At 44.2% G+C, this 18,272-nt stretch overlaps 1 protein-coding gene across 1 annotated transcript in view; it reads left to right on the top strand.

The window, feature by feature from the left end:
• LOC310791843 (disks large-associated protein 1-like) overlaps window positions 1-18,272 on the top strand; it is a gene marked incomplete at its 3' end in the record, with an annotated part of 90,745 nt that overhangs the window by 54,519 nt on the left and 17,954 nt on the right. The window contains exons 5-7 of the mRNA XM_083653516.1: window positions 8,408-8,532; window positions 10,842-10,967; window positions 12,406-12,564. Coding sequence (XP_083509642.1) covers window positions 8,408-8,532; window positions 10,842-10,967; window positions 12,406-12,564 — 410 coding nt within the window. The remainder of the gene's footprint in view (window positions 1-8,407; window positions 8,533-10,841; window positions 10,968-12,405; window positions 12,565-18,272) is intronic.

Genomic DNA, 18,272 nt, shown 5'->3' with positions numbered 1-18,272 from the left:
GTGAGGATCATTATTCGTTTAACCTTGCTTCAACCAAGCGGCATGTCAGCAATCAGGGAGAGAGAGGCTGACTTCCAGAAGCAGAAGGAGTCTCTGAGGAGGCTGCAGATCATGTCAGCAGTCAGGGAGAGAGAGGCTGACTTCCAGAAGCAGAAGGAGTCTCTGAGGAGGCTGCAGATCATGTCAGCAATCAGGGAGAGAGAGGCTGACTTTGAGAAGCAGAAGCAGTCTCTGACGAGGCTGCAGATCATGTCGGCAGTCAGGGAGAGAGAGGCTAACTTCCAGAAGCAGTCTCTGACGAGGCTGCAGATCATGTCGGCAGTCAGGGAGAGAGAGGCTGACTTCCAGAAGCAGGAGTCTCTGAGGAGGCTGCAGATCATGTCGGCAGTCAGGGAGAGAGAGGCTGACTTCCAGAAGCAGGAGTCTCTGAGGAGGCTGCAGATCATGTCAGCAGTCGGGGAGAGAGAGGCTGACTTCCAGAAGCAGAAGGAGTCTCTGACGAGGCTGCAGATCATGTCGGCAGTCAGGGAGAGAGAGGCTGACGTCCAGAAGCAGTCTCTGAGGAGGCTGCAGATCATGTCAGCAGTCAGGGAGAGAGAGGCTGACTTCCAGAAGCAGTCTCTGAGGAGACTGCAGATCACAGCTTTCAAAACAGTCTCCACCGAGCCTTTGGCCCCTTGTGCTGATGCAACAAAACATGAGCGACAAGGTGCCCTGACCCTGTCTACGCACAACCTCCATATTTCTGCTGAAACGCTTAGAAATGAGAGAGAGAGAGAGAGAAAGAGGGGGGGAGGGAGAGAGAGGCCACGGGTGAAGAATTGTGGAAGATTGACAAACGGGGACAGAGCAAGGTTATTGTAGTTTTGCATTTTTCTTTTTTTTTTCTTTTTGACTTTTTGTTTTCAGTTTAGTTTTAATTAGTTTTTCAAGCATTTTTGCTAGTTTAGTTTTAGTTTTTAGTTTTTTGAAAAGGATTCGTTTTTTTTTTTTTTTTTTTTTTTCAGTGTTGGTTTTATTCATTTTTTTTGGTAATATGGGGTATTTGTCAGGGACGAGGTTCGAAGAGGTCAGAAAAAGTATTTTGTAATTAAAACTCCACAAAACATCATACCATTTAAAACATTTATTCACTTAGGACATGAAAAACCATCCACAAAAGACAACTTTAAAAGATGTGTCAGTCAGTTTGTGTCATTAACCAGAATCCAACTCAAATACTAGGCTTCTGTATGAAATAAATTGACAAAGACGGAAACTGAAGACATTTTCTCTATAATTTTATTTTATTTTTGTTCATTTTGTAAACACACAATACCGTTTCAGTTATCGTTATTTTATAAAGTCTAATTTTTATTTTTATTTCAGTTAACAAAAATGTCCCCCCCCTACACCTAATTTTTGTTATTTCATTTGTTTTCTTTCATGATAATAACCTTGGGGCAGAGAGGAGGAGGGACGCTCTTCAAACTTGCAAATTTGAAGCCAGTAGCAGATATTAGTGTCTACAGCATCCACCCATGTAGGACAGCCTTAGCCTGGAAGGCTGGCAGGATCCATGTTAACATACAGGATTCTCCTCATAGAGGGAGGTCATGTTTAGCCCTCTGGTGTCTGTACAGTACAGCCAACACTCAGGGCTGTGTGCACTGTAACTGTAAGTCTAAGAATGATACAGGCAGGCATCTATACAGCCAACACCCAGGGCTGTGTATACTACATTACATTACATTACATCATTTGTAATGCTTTTATCCAAAGCGACTTCCAATAACACATTTTTGTCAGCAATAGAGCAATCAACTATGCAACACAGTCTATGACAACTACAACTTCTGAAGAAATAGTGGTCAAGTTTTTTGTTTTTTTGTTTTTTTAGAGAGAGAGAGACAAAGAAGTTAGTTTCAAGAAGGGCCCAGATGGAGCCTGAAAAGGTGTGTCTTTAGTCTTTTCCGAAAGATCGGCAGTGATTCGGCCGTCCTGACCGAAGATGGAAGCTCGTTCCACCATTGTGTTGCCAGGGACGAGAAGAGTCGCGAATGGGATGAGCGACTTTTGAACCCCCGTAGCGAAGGAGGGGCGAGGCGTCCTGCACTGGTGGAGGAGCGGAGGGAGCGGTGAGAGATTTGTAGCCTGACCATAGATTGTAAGTACAGTCTGGTGTACTGCCCTGTAGGCCAGAACCAGTGTTTTGAATTTAATGCGTGCCGAGATGGGGGAAGCCAGTGGAGGTCCCGGAAGAGGGGAGTGACATGAGAGAATTTGGGTTGGTTGAATACCAGACGGGCGTTCTGCATGAGCTGAAGCGGTCGGATGTCGGTGGCAGGTAGGCCGGCCAGGAGCACGTTGCAGTAGTCCAAGAGGGAGATGATAAGTGACTGGACCAGGAGTTGTGTCCCTTCCCTGGTGAGAAACGGGCAGATGTTGTACAAGGAGAACCTACAGGAGCGTGCTGTCGCAGCAATGTAGGCCGAGCAAGACAGCTGGTTGTCAAGGATCACCCCAAGGTTCTTAGCTGTTTGGGAGGGAAGCACAGTGGTATTGTCAATGGAGATGGAGAGGTCTGCTAGAGGGCAGTCTTTCCCTGGGAGGAAACTATGTCTAAGAATGATGCACTCAGGGATTGGGGGGTTGAGGACAGCTCTTTGAAGTGCCTACAGTAAGAGAGAGGGGACATGTTTGAAGTGCCTACAGTAAGAGAGAGGGGACATGTTTGAAGTGCCTACAGTAAGAGAGAGGGGACATGTTTGAAGTGCCTACAGTAAGAGAGAGGGGACATGTTTGAAGTGCCTACAGTAAGAGAGAGGGGACATGTTTGAAGTGCCTACAGTAAGAGAGAGGGGACATGCTGTAACGAGTGCTTTCATAAGTACACAGACGATTAGCACACGCCATTAACTTCATGTGTTTCTGGATTCTGCTGCCACAGGCCTTTGCCTTCTTGGAGATGTTTGGAAGTTGTGGAGAGTGCTTTGGAAACCGAAAACAACAAACGGGCTTAATTGTCTCTATTCCACAATCCACATTTAATTTATGCACTTTAGTCCTTCCACTGTTGTTGTCCTCAGGGTAATCCTAATGTAACATGCTCTCAATGAGCTGCGGTGCCGTTTTGAAATGCAGGAGCAGCACGTGGGTTAATGTTCACATCAACAGGCCTCAGAAGGGTAGTCGGAGGCATCGACTGTCATGCCACAATCGCACCTTCTGTTGAGGCACTATCCCCCCAGGACCCCGACACACTAGCTCTAGTTGCATAGAGTGTAGTGGGGTTTTTTCTCTCAGTCTTCCCGAAAGTTGTTGTCTTTGCTTTTAATAGGACTGACACTATGTGACAGTAAAACATTGGTTTTGAGGCTGTAAAAATGCCACACAAATCATCAAGCTCTTCAATAATGTATGCAAATTTGTTTAAAAAAATTGATGGTATACATTACATTTTTCAGAACCAGAGGTTGCCCCTTGGCCGTGAACAAAATCGTTCATGGATCTCCTAGTTTACTGAGGTACAGGCCAGGGCTGCAGAATGAAACATCAGGGATCTTCTAGTTTACTGAGCAGGGCTGCAGACTGAAGCATCAATAACGGTTCACAGCACTGCTGGTATTAACTCATTGAATGCCAATGACGACAGCTGTCGTCAATTCAAATACTGACGTAGAGTGCCAATGACGACGGTTGTCGTCAATTGCGTTTTTTGACGGTGGGACGTGGATCAATCCCTGATACATCTCTGGTACAACTATTGTAGCTATTGGAGGTCTATAACCTATTTTACAGAACCCTTAGGTGGCGACAGTGCTCTCCACATAACAGAAAGGCAAGGAAAAAACAAAGAAGAAGTCGTTATGGAAACGGAAATCGCATCGCATCCGTATGCATCGATATGCTGAAGCACGTTACTGCAGCTGTGCCTGCAGCAGCCAATCTGCTCCCACAATTGAGCCGCTCTGTGTCGGTTGCGACAGCACATCTGCACATCCACACCGTGGAGTTATTATTCTCAACTGGAAGCATCGTTGCCGGTGACAAACACACGCGGAACGCTGTAAAAAAGCCTGGCTGTTCCGCACCCTTCACTGTGCGCACAGCAAACTCAGCAGAGAGCCACCACAGACAGGAGGAGGAGTGTGCAGTTGAGGCGAGGCGGGGCGGGGCGGGGCGGGGGGGGGGAGGGGGCACGCAGAGCAGCACACACACAACACCCAGACAGACCCAGGCAGCAGGACAGGATTGACAAACGCAAGCCAGAATATCCGATACCCACCAGCAGCAAATCAAAACCAGCAAGAAGCTGCAACCAGCAGCGCACGCAGGGGCCAGCGCTGCTGGTTGTAGCTAAAAATATTATTCTGCCAAACAAAATTCCCTGGCCTAAACTGTTTTATTGAAGGAAATTATTTTTGAGGTGTGACTACATTAGAAAAGATTAGCTTCAGAGTCAGTGATGTGCTTGAAATGATTAATTTCACAAAAGGCCAATTATCTCAGCTTCTAGAAAAAAATTGCTATTTTTGGATGAATCAAGCTATCTTCTCCGGCTCATAACTAAAGAACGGAAAATGGGATCAATAAACTTTTTTTTGCAGATGATAGAATAGAGTCTCATCGTTCTTTGTGCGTGTTCAGTGTTTACATAGTAATATCACACAATATTCTGTGGGCCTCGAGAAATCACTGAAAACGCTCTGAAACTCTGGCACTGGGAGCGTCCGTTCTCCAAAAGTGGCTGGCACTCAATGAGTTAAGGATATGTGCATGTCTATCTCTATGAACTCCTGTGAGAGAGAGAGAGACGGGTTTCTGTACGGCTCTGTTGTGTTTTGGCCGCTTGTTTTTATTCCCAGCGGGGCCATTGATATTTAGATATGATATATTTGCAGATAGCTGCATAGCTAACAAGCTGGTTTACTCCACCCCGCCCGGGGCTACATGTTGTTTTTGAACACGCAAGCATGAAGAAATATAATTTCACGTCTATATTTGGACTGTGTGGAGCCAGTGGGTGAATAGGCAGCATGGATATAGCTTGGGAGACAGTAGAGATACTGTATGGATGAGTGATTGCTGTTGGAACAAACGGCAGAAAAAGATGCATATTATTATGCGGTACACACGAACCGTTAGGTGACACAAACTGCACCCTCAGTGTGCTTGCATAGACCCTTTTCACGGGGGGGCATTTCCCCCGTGAAAAGGGTCTATCGCGCAGGCCTCGGTTACAAAGTGATTTTCAACTTTAATCCAAAGACCCTTTTACTCATCCAATTCACTGAATGCATTAACATCCAAATTGAGTGAGGGAAATTGTCATTAGTTTAACTTTTCTATCCCTCCTAATCTCCTCCGCTGTGATATGTAAAGTGAAAATCAATTGGAATAAATTGAAGTCCAAGCCTGTGTTGAAATATGATTTAGCCAATTGTAAGAGGCATAAAACCCGCAGGGGAAGAGAGGGAGAGTCGGACATAGATCGATAGAGGGATAGAGTACTTTATTTATTTCCGGAGGGAAATTCATAAGGACACGAGGATCTATTTATTTCCCTGTTCGTCTTCACAGAGAACAGAGCAAAATTGGGAGATTGACAAAACAACTTTGAGTAGAAACGTTGACCAAGGAACAGCTTTTACTCCCCCCCCCCTTTATGGAATAGTGTATGCCATGTTCTGCATTAATTGATAGTGAACAGGTTAATTGATAGTGAACAGGTGTGAGACACAAGCACAGTAGAGAAGAACAAGGTTTGGGCCTTCATCACTGAGTCACCCAAGCAGAAACATGAACAGTATTAGACAGATATGCGTATTTTGAAGACCAATACACTGGTATTTTTGGACTGAAGAATTGTATTTTCTTAAATAAATAAATAAATAATCCTCAAATGGCCACATGAGACTGGCTGCAAAAACGAGTCATTCCCCATAGACCCCCATATTAAAATGCCCAACTTTACAACATAAATAAACATGATTACAGACTAGTTAAAAAAAATGTTTTGGGCCTCTATAGCTTAGTTCACTGTTCATGACATCTGTATGGGGGATGAGTTTTTATACAACTCACCTGTTTATACTATGGGCCTGTGTCCATCTAACATCTTTTCATCAGCTCCGGCGTCTTTTTTCAGTTGTTCCAATGAGGAGAGAGCGTATGCGGGCGCACACAGACGTCTAGAGAAAGTGCGCTGCTGCGCCCAGCGTCTATTTTCACAGCGCTCCGCCGTTTTTGCAACTAATCATATGGAAAAACTATCGCAACAGAGACAGAAAGGCTCAATTGTGGGAGCAGATTGGCCAGACACTTAATATTTCTGGTGAGTGTTGAGCTAAATCACTGTATGTGTGTTGTTTGCTAATGTTAGCTGTCAGCTATCAAGCTACTACCGCACTGAACTAACGTTAGTTTCAGACTGCTTCTTTGTATATTGTGCGCTGAGATCAGCGCTTCCCAGCGTACTTCCAGCGTGTAACGGTCGGAAAAAGACGCTAGATGGACACACGGCAAATGGCTGCAAAAAGAAGTCCAATTGTATAGAAGTGTATGGGAAAATGACCCTACTTCTGACTTCATTTAGGACCTCGGTAAACACTTTCCTACTGAGTTTAGGGTCTCAATAGCTAGTTTCAATTCTTCTTCAATACAGCATTCATTTAGCAACCTATGGTCCAATTGAGAGTAAAATAGATGATAAAACAGGCCATGCTTTGGGGCGTGATTGACAGGTCGCCTCTCCAATGATCGTGCAGCTTGCTGATCACTGACCAATCAGCAAGCGGCGACGCGGTTCTATCTGGCAAAAAAAGAAAAAATGGCGACGGTCAAAATGCAAAAATCAAGGCTTCAAAATGGACGTCCACAAACCAATGTCCATATTTTTATACAGTCTACGAATCAGATCTATATAACATATTGGAGGTGGATGGTAGGCCTACTGTCTGGCTGATACTCTCTTTTATTTCATATATATATATATACAGTATATATATATATATATATATATATATATATATATATATATATATATATATATATATATATATATATATATATACCGTATATATATAAAAGAAGACAAACACAGGTAAGGTTGAATTTCTTCTCGTAAGTGTTAACCTTGGAGGTCTTGCCTGGCTCAGTGAACATTGTGGCTCGAATGGCCTCCAGATGCTGCTGCACTTAATTAGCATTTACAGTACATCTTGACTCCAAAGGCAAAGCCATTCAAAACCTGAGGGAAATCTCCCGCAAGAGGCTGCCGGGCAAAGATCAGATCTGATGCAATGGCTTCGTCCTTGAGTATATACAAAACAGATACAGTATTATCACGTGAAAAGCCTTTGTTCAAATATACTTTGAATGTCCCAGAAAAGGACAAATGTAAAATTATAAAAATATATCAAACTAACAGTACTGCTAGCATACACTTAGCAAGGCATACTATGCTAACATTACTTCCTCAACAAAGGAGTAGATGCACTTACAGAATGAACTGCAACAAACAAAATGCAGAATGCTAAATCGGTCAATATACTGTATTGCTGTACGTACGGTAAATCTAAGGGAAATCATGATCAGAAAACCAGGAAACTTGGAAGGAATATTCTGCTAGGTAACCAAACACTTCCACGAGCTAGTTGAACTGTAGGGAAATATGACCAAAGAACTTACATTGCCAAGAAGTGAAAGCTAATAGATTGTCCCATTGCAATATCAGTGCGCAGCAGCAGAGCTACGCCGCCGCCATTTTTGACCTGAAGGAGACTTCAGGTGTTACGCCAGTAAAAAGTCTCGCCTACAAAGTGCTACCCAAAATGGCCTGTGTTCTTCCCGGTCATGTTTGTGTCTCTCTCTGGCATGGTTCTTCTCTGCCACTTGGAGCAAAAACAAAAAATAAAGACTATTATTATTTTTGTTTTTGTTTTTGCTCCAACTGAAATGTTTTATGGTCACTCACGATTCAGTAGGCAGCTGATTGGCTTGGTTCCAGCCTTAAAACCTCGTTATATAAAGATTTTTTGGAAATGTCTATGGGGAAAATGAATGGGGAACTCTCTTCCGGGGCAAGAGATTGTCACGTGACCGTTCAGCTCTATAACTCACTCATAGGACAGTCTTCTAGTGCAAAAGCAGTGAAAACTAGCGTTAGCAGGGTAAATGACTAAAGGTCACTTACCAGCTATTTCAGACATGATAGTTCAACAAGGACATAAAGAAAATACAACCGACAGCTGGGCCTTCTGCTAGCTAGCATCTGTTTGATGTTGAATATATTTTTGACATCTCTCCCCCCTTGTCCCCCCCCCTTATTCTCTTTCCTTGTGCCCCCTCTCTCTCCTCCTCCCTCCCTCTCTCTCCTCCCTCCCTCCCTCTCTCTCCTCCTTCCTCCCTCTCTCCTCCTCTGTAGTCTCATCTTGTATCACCACCTATAAGAAACCCCCTCCGCCGGTGCCCCCCCGAACCTCCACCTGCTCCACCTCATCCAAGCCCTACATCTCCATCACGGCCCAGAGCAGCACAGAGTCTGCACAGGTACTGGAATCACTTCTTTATATTGTAGCCTATTAGAACTTGTTATGCATGCTGATCTTGTCAAATACCATACTGCATTGGTGATGGAGAAAGCTACTCTTGACTGTGGGTGCCTTGATATCGAGCTTGTTAAGAACGGTGTATTTGAACGTATAGTTTTATGGAGACGGATGTTGACATGTGATATCCAGCTGTTGACTAACTGTAACCCTAAGGGGACAGTCAGACCAAAAGCATTTTTTGGAGCTGCCAGCGTCTTTCTCCAATTCATTCTCTATGTAAGGACGCGCTAGACGTGCTCCTCTTTTAAGCGCTGATGGCGTCTGTTGTTTTTGGAGGAGCGCTGTGGGCGTTTTAAAGCTGAAAAAAGTTGAACATTAGAGGAAAAGCGCCCTGATCGTCTTTTTCACTCCTCCTACCTTTTCTCCTCCCGGGGGATTTTCAACCTCGGCTGCTGCCAGAATTGGCAATAATCTGGCTTTCATGTTGACAGTGAACCAACATCAAACAGACAAAACTAGCTGGTTACCGTCCGTGTGGTCGTTGTGTTCTGATCTGTACTGCACGCGACTGCAGGGGGGAAACAAACTGAGCGCAAAAAAAACGCTCCGTACGCTGTGTTTTGTGCACAATGGAAGCGCTCTCGACATGATTTTCATAGCGTTCTGACTGAAAAAAAAAACGCTTTTGGTGTGAATGTCCTCTAACCCTGCTCCGAAAGCCTAGCGAAATTAGCTATTAGCTATTTCTTCTTGTGTTCGTAACTGGTAGGAACGCAAGAGAAGTTAAAGTAAATGACGGCAAAGAGTGCCGACAAGTTTATCATGCTTTAATTGCTAACGTTACAGAGACTGTCTGGAATCAACTACCGTAAATGGATGAAAACAATACAAGTTCCTTATTTTCTTTTATTGTCAAAAATAGTTGGTAGTTGCAGTGGTACAGTAAACTACACATAAAGGTAATAAACTACTAAACGAGCTAGCCACATTTGAATTTAGTTGAACTATCACCTAGCTGCTGCAGAATCTATTAAGTTGTAGCAAAATGGCTGCCCCAACACTGGTTATATCCTTCTACTCTGAGAGAAAATAACTTCCAATGTTTTTAGGATCCAATCAATGATTGCATTATGGCACCTAGTTTTATTTATTTTATTTAACCTTTATTTAAGCAGGTAAGTCATTAAAGGAACACTCTGCCCATTTTCAACCAGCTTTGTATCATTAGAACATCAGTAATATATCAGAAAACTGTAAACTGTTTTGAAGTCTGTCATTTAATTTGACAGTTATTGAGTGTTAAAGTGTGGACCAGTGACATCACTGGTCCACACTAACTCAAATGAATAACTCATTAACTCAAATCAACTCTCAATAACTGTCAAACTAGATGAATGATGAATAGTTTGACAGTTATTGAGAGTTGATTTGAGTTAATGAGTTATTAATTTGAGTTAGTGTGGACCAGTGATGTCACTGGTCCACACTTTAACACTCAATAACTGTCAAATTAAATGACAGACTTCAAAACTGTTTACAGTTTTCTGATATACAGTACTACTGATGTTCTAATGATACAAAGCTGGTTGAAAATGGGCGGAGTGTTCCTTTAAGAACAAATTCTTATTTACAATGGCGACCTGGCAGAAGGCACAGCCTTTTGAGGGATAGGGGATAAAATAAATACAAAGTTACTTAGAACAAATTAAAACACAAGCTAAAACACAGTTAAAACATAGCAAGAAAGACAGAGCAAATAAAACAAAAACAGTCGGAGCAGACAGGCAGGGGATAAGTACTAGTTCAGGAAGCAGTTGCAGGTGGCAGTGAATATGTCCATGATAGAGTCCTTGAAAGCTGACTTGGAGATTAAATTTTCCAGTTTTAGTGTTTTTTGTAAGCCATAGTTATGTTCCTTTGATGTCTTTGGTGTATTGCAATTGCTTGCTGTGAACCGAATTGCCCCATTTGGGACAATAATAAACTGTATGTATTACTGACAATATATGGGGTGTGAAATGCTACATGGAAGACAGTGGAAACAGATTGGAAACAGAGCCTCAAATGGCCAGGATTTTTTTTTTATCTGCTTCTTCCCATCCTGACTACCATGATGCATCTTGCCATAAAAACAAGGTGACTTATATGTATTTATGAATGATTGGCCCAAAGGGAGACGGCCTTGTTTGTTATTCTAGTCAGCCGTCAGCCAAACTGAATCATTTACAAATGACAGTGGATGATGTGGATCCTCATATTAACACTGGCTCTTTTCAACAATGTCCCATGATTTTTAAAACCATCCAGGATGCTTATATGGAAGGGGAGGGGCCCAGAGGCGACATGACCATCCAATCAGGGCTCAGTAACTCAACAGAGAGCATCGACAGCATGAAGGCCTTGACAGCTGCCATAGAGGCTGCTAATGCACAGGTCTGTGTGTGCGTGTGCGTGTGCGTGTGCGTGTGCGTGTGTGTGTGCGCGCGCGTGTGCGTTGCCTTGGTTGAAATACTCAACATACACCTCTACATCTTCCTGACTAAACGAGGTTGCGGCACTGTACGTGATGTACTTACTTAACGATGATAGTGACATGATAGTTACGTATGTGTGTATATTTGTACGCATCTATCAGGGGGCTAGTGTATTTGCTCACTCACTCCCTATACAGTGTTTGTCATAGCGAACTTGCTCACTCACTCCCTATGCAGTGTTTGTCATAGAGTGAACTACTGTATATGGGCAACAAGTTCGGAAGTTTAGGACATTTTGAACATGAAATTGCAAATAATTTGTTGAAATCCTGCAACTGTGGTTTTGTCAACTAAAGTGCTGTGTCCTAATAGTACTGTTAGCAAGCTGTTTTGGTTTGGCAAACAATGAGCTAATGTTAGCTATAGCTCACAGGCTAGTAGTGGCTAGCTTCTTGTTCTGTAAAGCCCAATGTCCACCAGCTGCGGTGCGGCTCCGGTATGGCTGCCGGAACAGACTCTGCACCCGTGGAATAGATGTAACGTAACGTATGCGGTACGGCAAAAATCTGCACATTCTTTCTATTTTTGCCGGATCGGATCAGCATGTGTCTGACAAGATTAAACACGACACGATTTCAGACGGAAGCCCGTCTTTATTTTCACACGAACACTACAACACATGCATGCGGCCACAACACACACTCACACTCTGACGGTGGCCGGTGAAATATGTCCTCTGCATTTGACCCATCCAGGCTTGTCCTTTCCTCCAGGGGGCAGGCCAGGAGCAGTGGCCGCTTTTTCTTTCCAGCGCCCGGGGACCATCATTGGACCATCATTGGACCAACTTCAGATGTTGTCGTCACTGGTCGAATGACGATCTTATGCATGTTTTTAGTGGGGGGTTATGTACGGAGGAACCCCCTGGGGAGTACGGGGAGAACATGCAAACTCCACACAGAAAGGCCCTTTCGACGAGATAGCCCACCTGGGCAGTAGGCACTGAAGATATAGGGGGGTCACAGCTCCAGCGCCCACAGCGTCCCAGGCGAGAATCGAACTCAGGACCTTCTAGCTGTGAGGCGACAGCGCTACCGACTGCGCCACCGTACCCACCGATTACATGGTTGTGGGTCTGAGGCAGCCGCATGGAGCCGTACCGCAGCTGGTGGACATGGGCCTTAAGAGACGTGATCGCGTTGCATGGTGGTTTACAGAAGTCAAATTGTCAGTGCATTGTGGGTATTTTATACTGAATTATGTAGCGAATCAAATTAACCGTTGAGAATTCAGACAGTAGTACAAGATGGCAGACACGCTATATAGTGCATTATTCCTATTAGCTATTTGAACATAGCTAATGTATGTAGACTGTTTGCTGTCTTTTTCCTCGCTAGGTCCACGGACCGGCCAGTCAGCACGTCAGTAACAGCAGCATCACAGTCAGCAGCCCCTCCGTGTCGGCCCTGATCAGGGGGCCGATGGTCGACGACCGCCGAGACGAATACAAGAAGGAAGCACTCAGGAAGGGGAAATGTCTCTCCATAGGCATCCAGGTATTTATGAGAAGAGAGGGGAGGGGATGAGGAGGAGGAGGAGTTTAGTGGTGTTTCTGTTCTGTTGAAGAGGGATTGGATAGTGGGAGGTTGGCGTCACATAATTTATCCAATCAGAGAAATGTTGACATTTTCTGGGAAAACGGAAGGTCAGATCACGATATCACGATGCCTGTAAAGGACTACATGTCTTTTTTCACCCCGAATCCAACGCCGCCATCCGTGAGTCTCTACGAGTTACGGTTGCAGAGATACGTCCGCCCTGCCTGCAGGGCTACAGGAGAGAGATCGAGGACAGCGGGGGGTTGGGGGTTCCATGTCACTGACCAAACACTCTGGGTCTGTCTGTAACTCAAGTGAGCTCCTATCACCTAGCTACCTAACTCCATACTTGATTAATTAGGTAACTCATTTGAATATAGGTGGATGAAAAATAACTCGTTTCAGACGAAGGTAGCATTGCACGCGACAGGTCGCACTGGTGCTGTTTCCATTGAATATACAAGACTTTTTTCTGACCAAGATTGATCAAGTTGAATCCCAAAGCATTTGGCAATGAATTTGTATAAAACGGCATGGCTGGGGGGCTGTTTTCTCTAACGTTATACTACTTTTATAATCCAGAAAGGTCGAGGCTTCACAGGCTACCGTGAACACTTTTAATTTGAAGGCGAAAAAGGAAATGGTACATATTAACTGATAGAATTGACAGACCAGTGTCAATTCAATCTACGAATACACCATTTCCCCTTTCCGCCTTCAAATTAAAAGCGTAAAACCCAGTGAACGAAAATGTTACAAACGCTACAAATGGGAAGTAATGACAGCTTATCTCTAAAAGAAACGCTCAAATTAAAGAAAAGAAATGTCAGCGCACAGTATAATGCTGTCCCGTGCTTTAAAGCTGCATTCAGCAATGTTTTTGTGTTAAAATAAGTGTTAATTGCTCTATATTCTGACAGCAATCACTGAAATAGAGGGCCTGTCTGATTCTCAAGTGAACGAGCTTTATAGGTGGCATTTCTAGGTAAGAAGTTGTAAATAGGCTGTCTGAAACCAGTTTGATACATACGTTCACTGAATTTGCAACCTTTCTAGGTACCTGGTTATGGAAAATTTTCGAGGAACCATACCCAGGGCCGATTTTACACTTCATGGGCCCCTGGGCTATTCATCTCTGCAGGGCCCCCCCCCTCAAGCGGAAGGGGGGGCTTCGGCGCCGCCGGAAAAAAATTTGAGTGGTTTTTTTTAACCTTTTTTAGCCGTATTTAAAGGAATATCTCATTTTAAATCAACATTAGGATTATACTGTTGTGATGTCATTATTCAGTATCTTCTCCTTTTCTCACTAACTTTCATGTCACCACCTGCTCTCCTGTCAGCATTCTAACTTACAAACACAAACTGTAGGTTTAGCCATCATGTTCTTTCATAAACAGCCTGATTGGAAAGAAAACATTGCCACTGAGATGTCACAACAAGCACTTTTATTATTATTATTTAGTATTTATTATTGCTGTTATTATTACAGTGCACACACACATTCTCACAATTATTGCACAAATCAATCAAGCAGTATTCAAGTCTGTTCGTACCTGAAATGTCTTCTTCCTGACTTTTGCCATGGCAAAGCGTTTGACTAGAGTGGTGAAGTCCAATGTTCTAACAATGTCACTTTCCAATGACATCAATGTCAAGTGGGTGAGCCTTTCTTGTCCCATTGTAGACCGTATCCTGTTCTTGACAAGCCCAAGTTTTGAAAAGGAGCGCTCTCCAGAGGCATTTGTTACAGGGAGAGTTAAGTAAATCCTGAAGGCAATATCCACAAACTGATGACAGGTTCCTCTTCCTTATTATTTGAAGCAAGTGCCGCACACTTTTATTGTCTTTGTTTTTGATGAATTCTTTGAATTGCACTATTTCATCTACAAATTCGGGAGCCCTCTCACAGGGTTCCATGTCGTTGTTCCGACCTCTCGCTGTTCCGACCTCCCCTCTCCCAGCCCCCATGCCTAAACCTAACCTCCCCCAGACCCTAACCCAAAACCTAACCTCTCCCACCCCCACGCCTAAACCTAACCTCCCCCAGACCCTAACCCAAAACCTAACCTCTCCCACCCCCCACGCCTAAACCTAAGGTCGGCATTGCGAGTGGTCGGCATAGCGGGTGGACACCCTCTCACAGTGGATGTTATTACTCTGCAAAAAAAATTGAATGGCGTCAGTAAAAAAAATCATTTTTTGCGAAGACCCTGGACAGGGGGCCCAAAAAAAAAACATCAAGGGTCCCAAATTTTTTTTTTTTTTTTTTTTTTTTTTTTGGGCCCCTTGATGTCCCAGGCCCCGGGCTTCAGCCCGGGTAAGCCCGTTGGTAAAATCGGCCCTGACCATACCATGCACACTTTGGTGGGTTAGGGTATCCCATGATACCTTGCGACCCTGACAACCGATGAAGAAGAACGAAGCGAGCCCCTAATGGCGACGCCCACAAATCCGACCGCATCAGAAAAAAGTGAAACAATGTTGGCTAAATAACAAACATTTCAATTTCTTTTCGTTTTTATTCTAGGAGTCAATAACGTCAGCCTTTACTTAAATTTAGTGCAGTCAGATGTTTGTACAGTGTCAGGAAAGTCACTTTTGAACAATTGTAGGAAGTATCTTACCTGACGGTGTTCTGGACAGCAGCCGCTAGTTAGACAGGGCCTTCGCTGCAGCTGCCCCCACCCTCTGGAACGCCCTCCCCAACCATATCCGTCAAGCAGACACTCTGTCATCATTTAAACACGCCCTCAAAACCCAGCTTTTCACCCTTGCTTTCAACCCATGAACTCCTTCCTCTCTCACCTTTTATTTATTTTCTTTATTTTCTTCTCTATTCTTAAGTTATTGTATTGTATTGTTTTGTATTGTGAAGCGTCTTTGAGCACTTGGAAAAGCGCTATATAAATCTGATGTATTATTATTATTATTATTATAGGCAGGTTGTGTACTCCTGGAAACCATCTGCACACCACCATCATTTCCGGCCAAGCAAAAGGTGCTCAGGATTGAGCGCATAGCTCAACCCTGGGGTGGGGACTCTGGAGACGATGAACTGAGCACACACGGACACACTCCAGAACTAAATCTAGGAAATGAAAATCAATAAACTTGACAGTCCTTCAAGTCAGTTTTTGTGGAGCACGAAGTCCTTCATCACTTGTGTTAGTGGTAGGGAGTGGACTTGATTCAGGCGATGTGTGCCCAGCGCTTGGCGAATCCGGGTCCGACATATGTGGGCCAGACTGCGAGGACATCTCTTGGCATCCAGAAAGACCCTGAGTGCCTCGGGATCCGCCTTCACCTCCAGCTGTGCTGGCAACCATCTCACCAGGGCCGGGTCGGCGCCGTGGTCCAGCAGCAGCTGGACGAAGGCCGCGTGGCACCCGTGCCCCAGCAACACCTCCAGCAGGCGAGAAGACACGTCACGGGTCAGAACGCCAGCGGCCTGGAGCAACAGGCGGAAACAGTCCAGGTGGTTGTGTTCAGCACTGATGTAGAGAGGAGACCTCTTGAGGGTGCGATCGCTGTCTATGTCAACAGGAACAGCAGCACAGAACCTGATGAGTTCCTGCAGTATGTCCAGTCTTCCGTGCCAGGCAGCCCAGAAGACCGGGATGCTTCTGTTGGGGTCGGCCCCGGCTTCCAGGAGGATCTGGACACAGTCCAGGTGACCGGCGGTCACGGCCAAGGAGAGAGGCATCCATCTTTTTTTATCAGCTAGCTCTACCTGGGCTCCCTGGGTGATCAGGTAGTCCACACAGGCAGCATGACCCCTCCAGGCTGCGAGCCCCAGAGGGGTCCACCACCCCTTATCAACCTCACTACTAAACCAACAGTCCTCATTGATCTGCTTTCTGAAGTGCTCTTCCTGCAACAGGCTCCTCAGTTTGTCCAGGTTTCCTGCCCAGGCGGCATCTTGGAACCGCCTGTCACCATGACACCATGCTCGAACAGCCATTCCTTCAGATCTGTAGTGCAGAATCAGACTTGTACACTGTGTCTCAAACAGAAGGCATTCATTATGAAGGGACTGAATGTGGGTTGTACATTATGACACAACATTATGACATCATGACATTATGACATAACATTATGACATCATGACATTGTAGTATAACATTATGACTGATCATTATGACATCACTCACTGATGACATCACAATTGCTCAAGTGACATCACTGATGACATCGCAAATTGCTCGAGTAACATCACTGATGACATCATCCATGATTTATTTGTGACATCGTCGGCCACACCTTATTTAGACTCCATGTTTTGGATGTGCGACAAGAGAGACAAACGTTACATCATTTTCTTCTGTCCTGTATTAAAACAAAAGCAGTTGTTTTGAAAATGTAAGGAGTACAAAGTACAGATATATCTTAAAATGTAGGGAGTAAAAGTAAAAAGTCTGAAAAAAGAAAGTACAGATACCTCAAAATCCTACTTAAGTACAGTAACAAAGTATTTGTACTTAGTTACTTCCCATCTCAGATGATGTTGCTGAGTTTGAGTAACACAGTGGATTAGAGTGTTTAATAGGTTACATTATGATCCTCATTATTATGGAACTAATAACGAGGTATCTGGTTATAATAAAGTGATAACTCCCTCCATGGTATCCTCCATGGTATACTCCGTGGTATCCTCCATGGTATCATCCATGGTATCTTCCATGGTATCCTCCATGGTATCCTCCATGGTATCCTCCGTGGCATCCTCCATGGTATCCTCCATTGCATCCTCTGTGGTATCCTATCCTCCATGGTATCATCCATGGTATCCTCTGTGGTATCCTCCATGGTATCATCCATGGTATCCTCCATGGCATGCTCCATGGTATCCTCCATGACATCCTCCATGGTATCCTCCATGGCATCCTCAAAACACTTATAAGCGAGGGACGCTAGAAAGCACGCTCCTTTTTACCGTCCCTCGCTGCTTCGCCCGCTGAACTGGCAGCGCTTATTTCTACCGTGCCTCATTGGTTTGCCTTTGATGTGTTGCAGCTCGCACACTACACCTGCTCACCTGCTGCGTGTGCTCACAGACGCAGCTCAGCCGCTGCTCGGCCTCGTCTGCTCAACTATAGAGAACCGCAGGAATGAGCCCGGAAGTATACTTCCGGGTTCATAAGAGGAAAAGTGAATGGGGTTTTAGAATGGGGATTTCACTTAAATGCATCAAATACGGTCAAATAATGCCTTTTGAAGCATTTTCTAAAAAGCGCGTTTACGTTCCAAAAGTCATAAAAGTGATTAACGTTCGTGAAGCTTATCCTGCTGAACCCAAATTTGCATTCCCATAAACTTTTGTTAACCACAGACCTTATTTTATGCATTTAAGTGAAATCCCCATTCTAAAACCCCCATTTAGACGAACCAAAATGGCGGCGATTTCTGGTTAAACCTACAAAAAATACGTCATCCCTGTGGGACTCTATTGAGCAAAGGTGGCCGGTGCAACTGTGCACCGGCCACCTTATTGTATTAGTAAGATATTAGTTTGATACTACTTAATATGATGTATACTATGTCACACAAAAAGATAAATAAGTCTCCACAAATAAAAAATATTTCATCTCTACTACATCGCCTATATACAAGCCATACAAAACAATACTGAAATAAAATGTTATGATACAATATGAGGGCTACTAAAT

Source organism: Poromitra crassiceps (assembly GCF_964638095.1).
Source record: "Poromitra crassiceps genome assembly, chromosome: 17".
Classification (NCBI taxonomy): domain Eukaryota; kingdom Metazoa; phylum Chordata; class Actinopteri; order Beryciformes; family Melamphaidae; genus Poromitra; species Poromitra crassiceps.
Note: the sequence above shows the minus strand (reverse complement) of the source record. Positions and strands in the feature narration are given on the sequence as shown.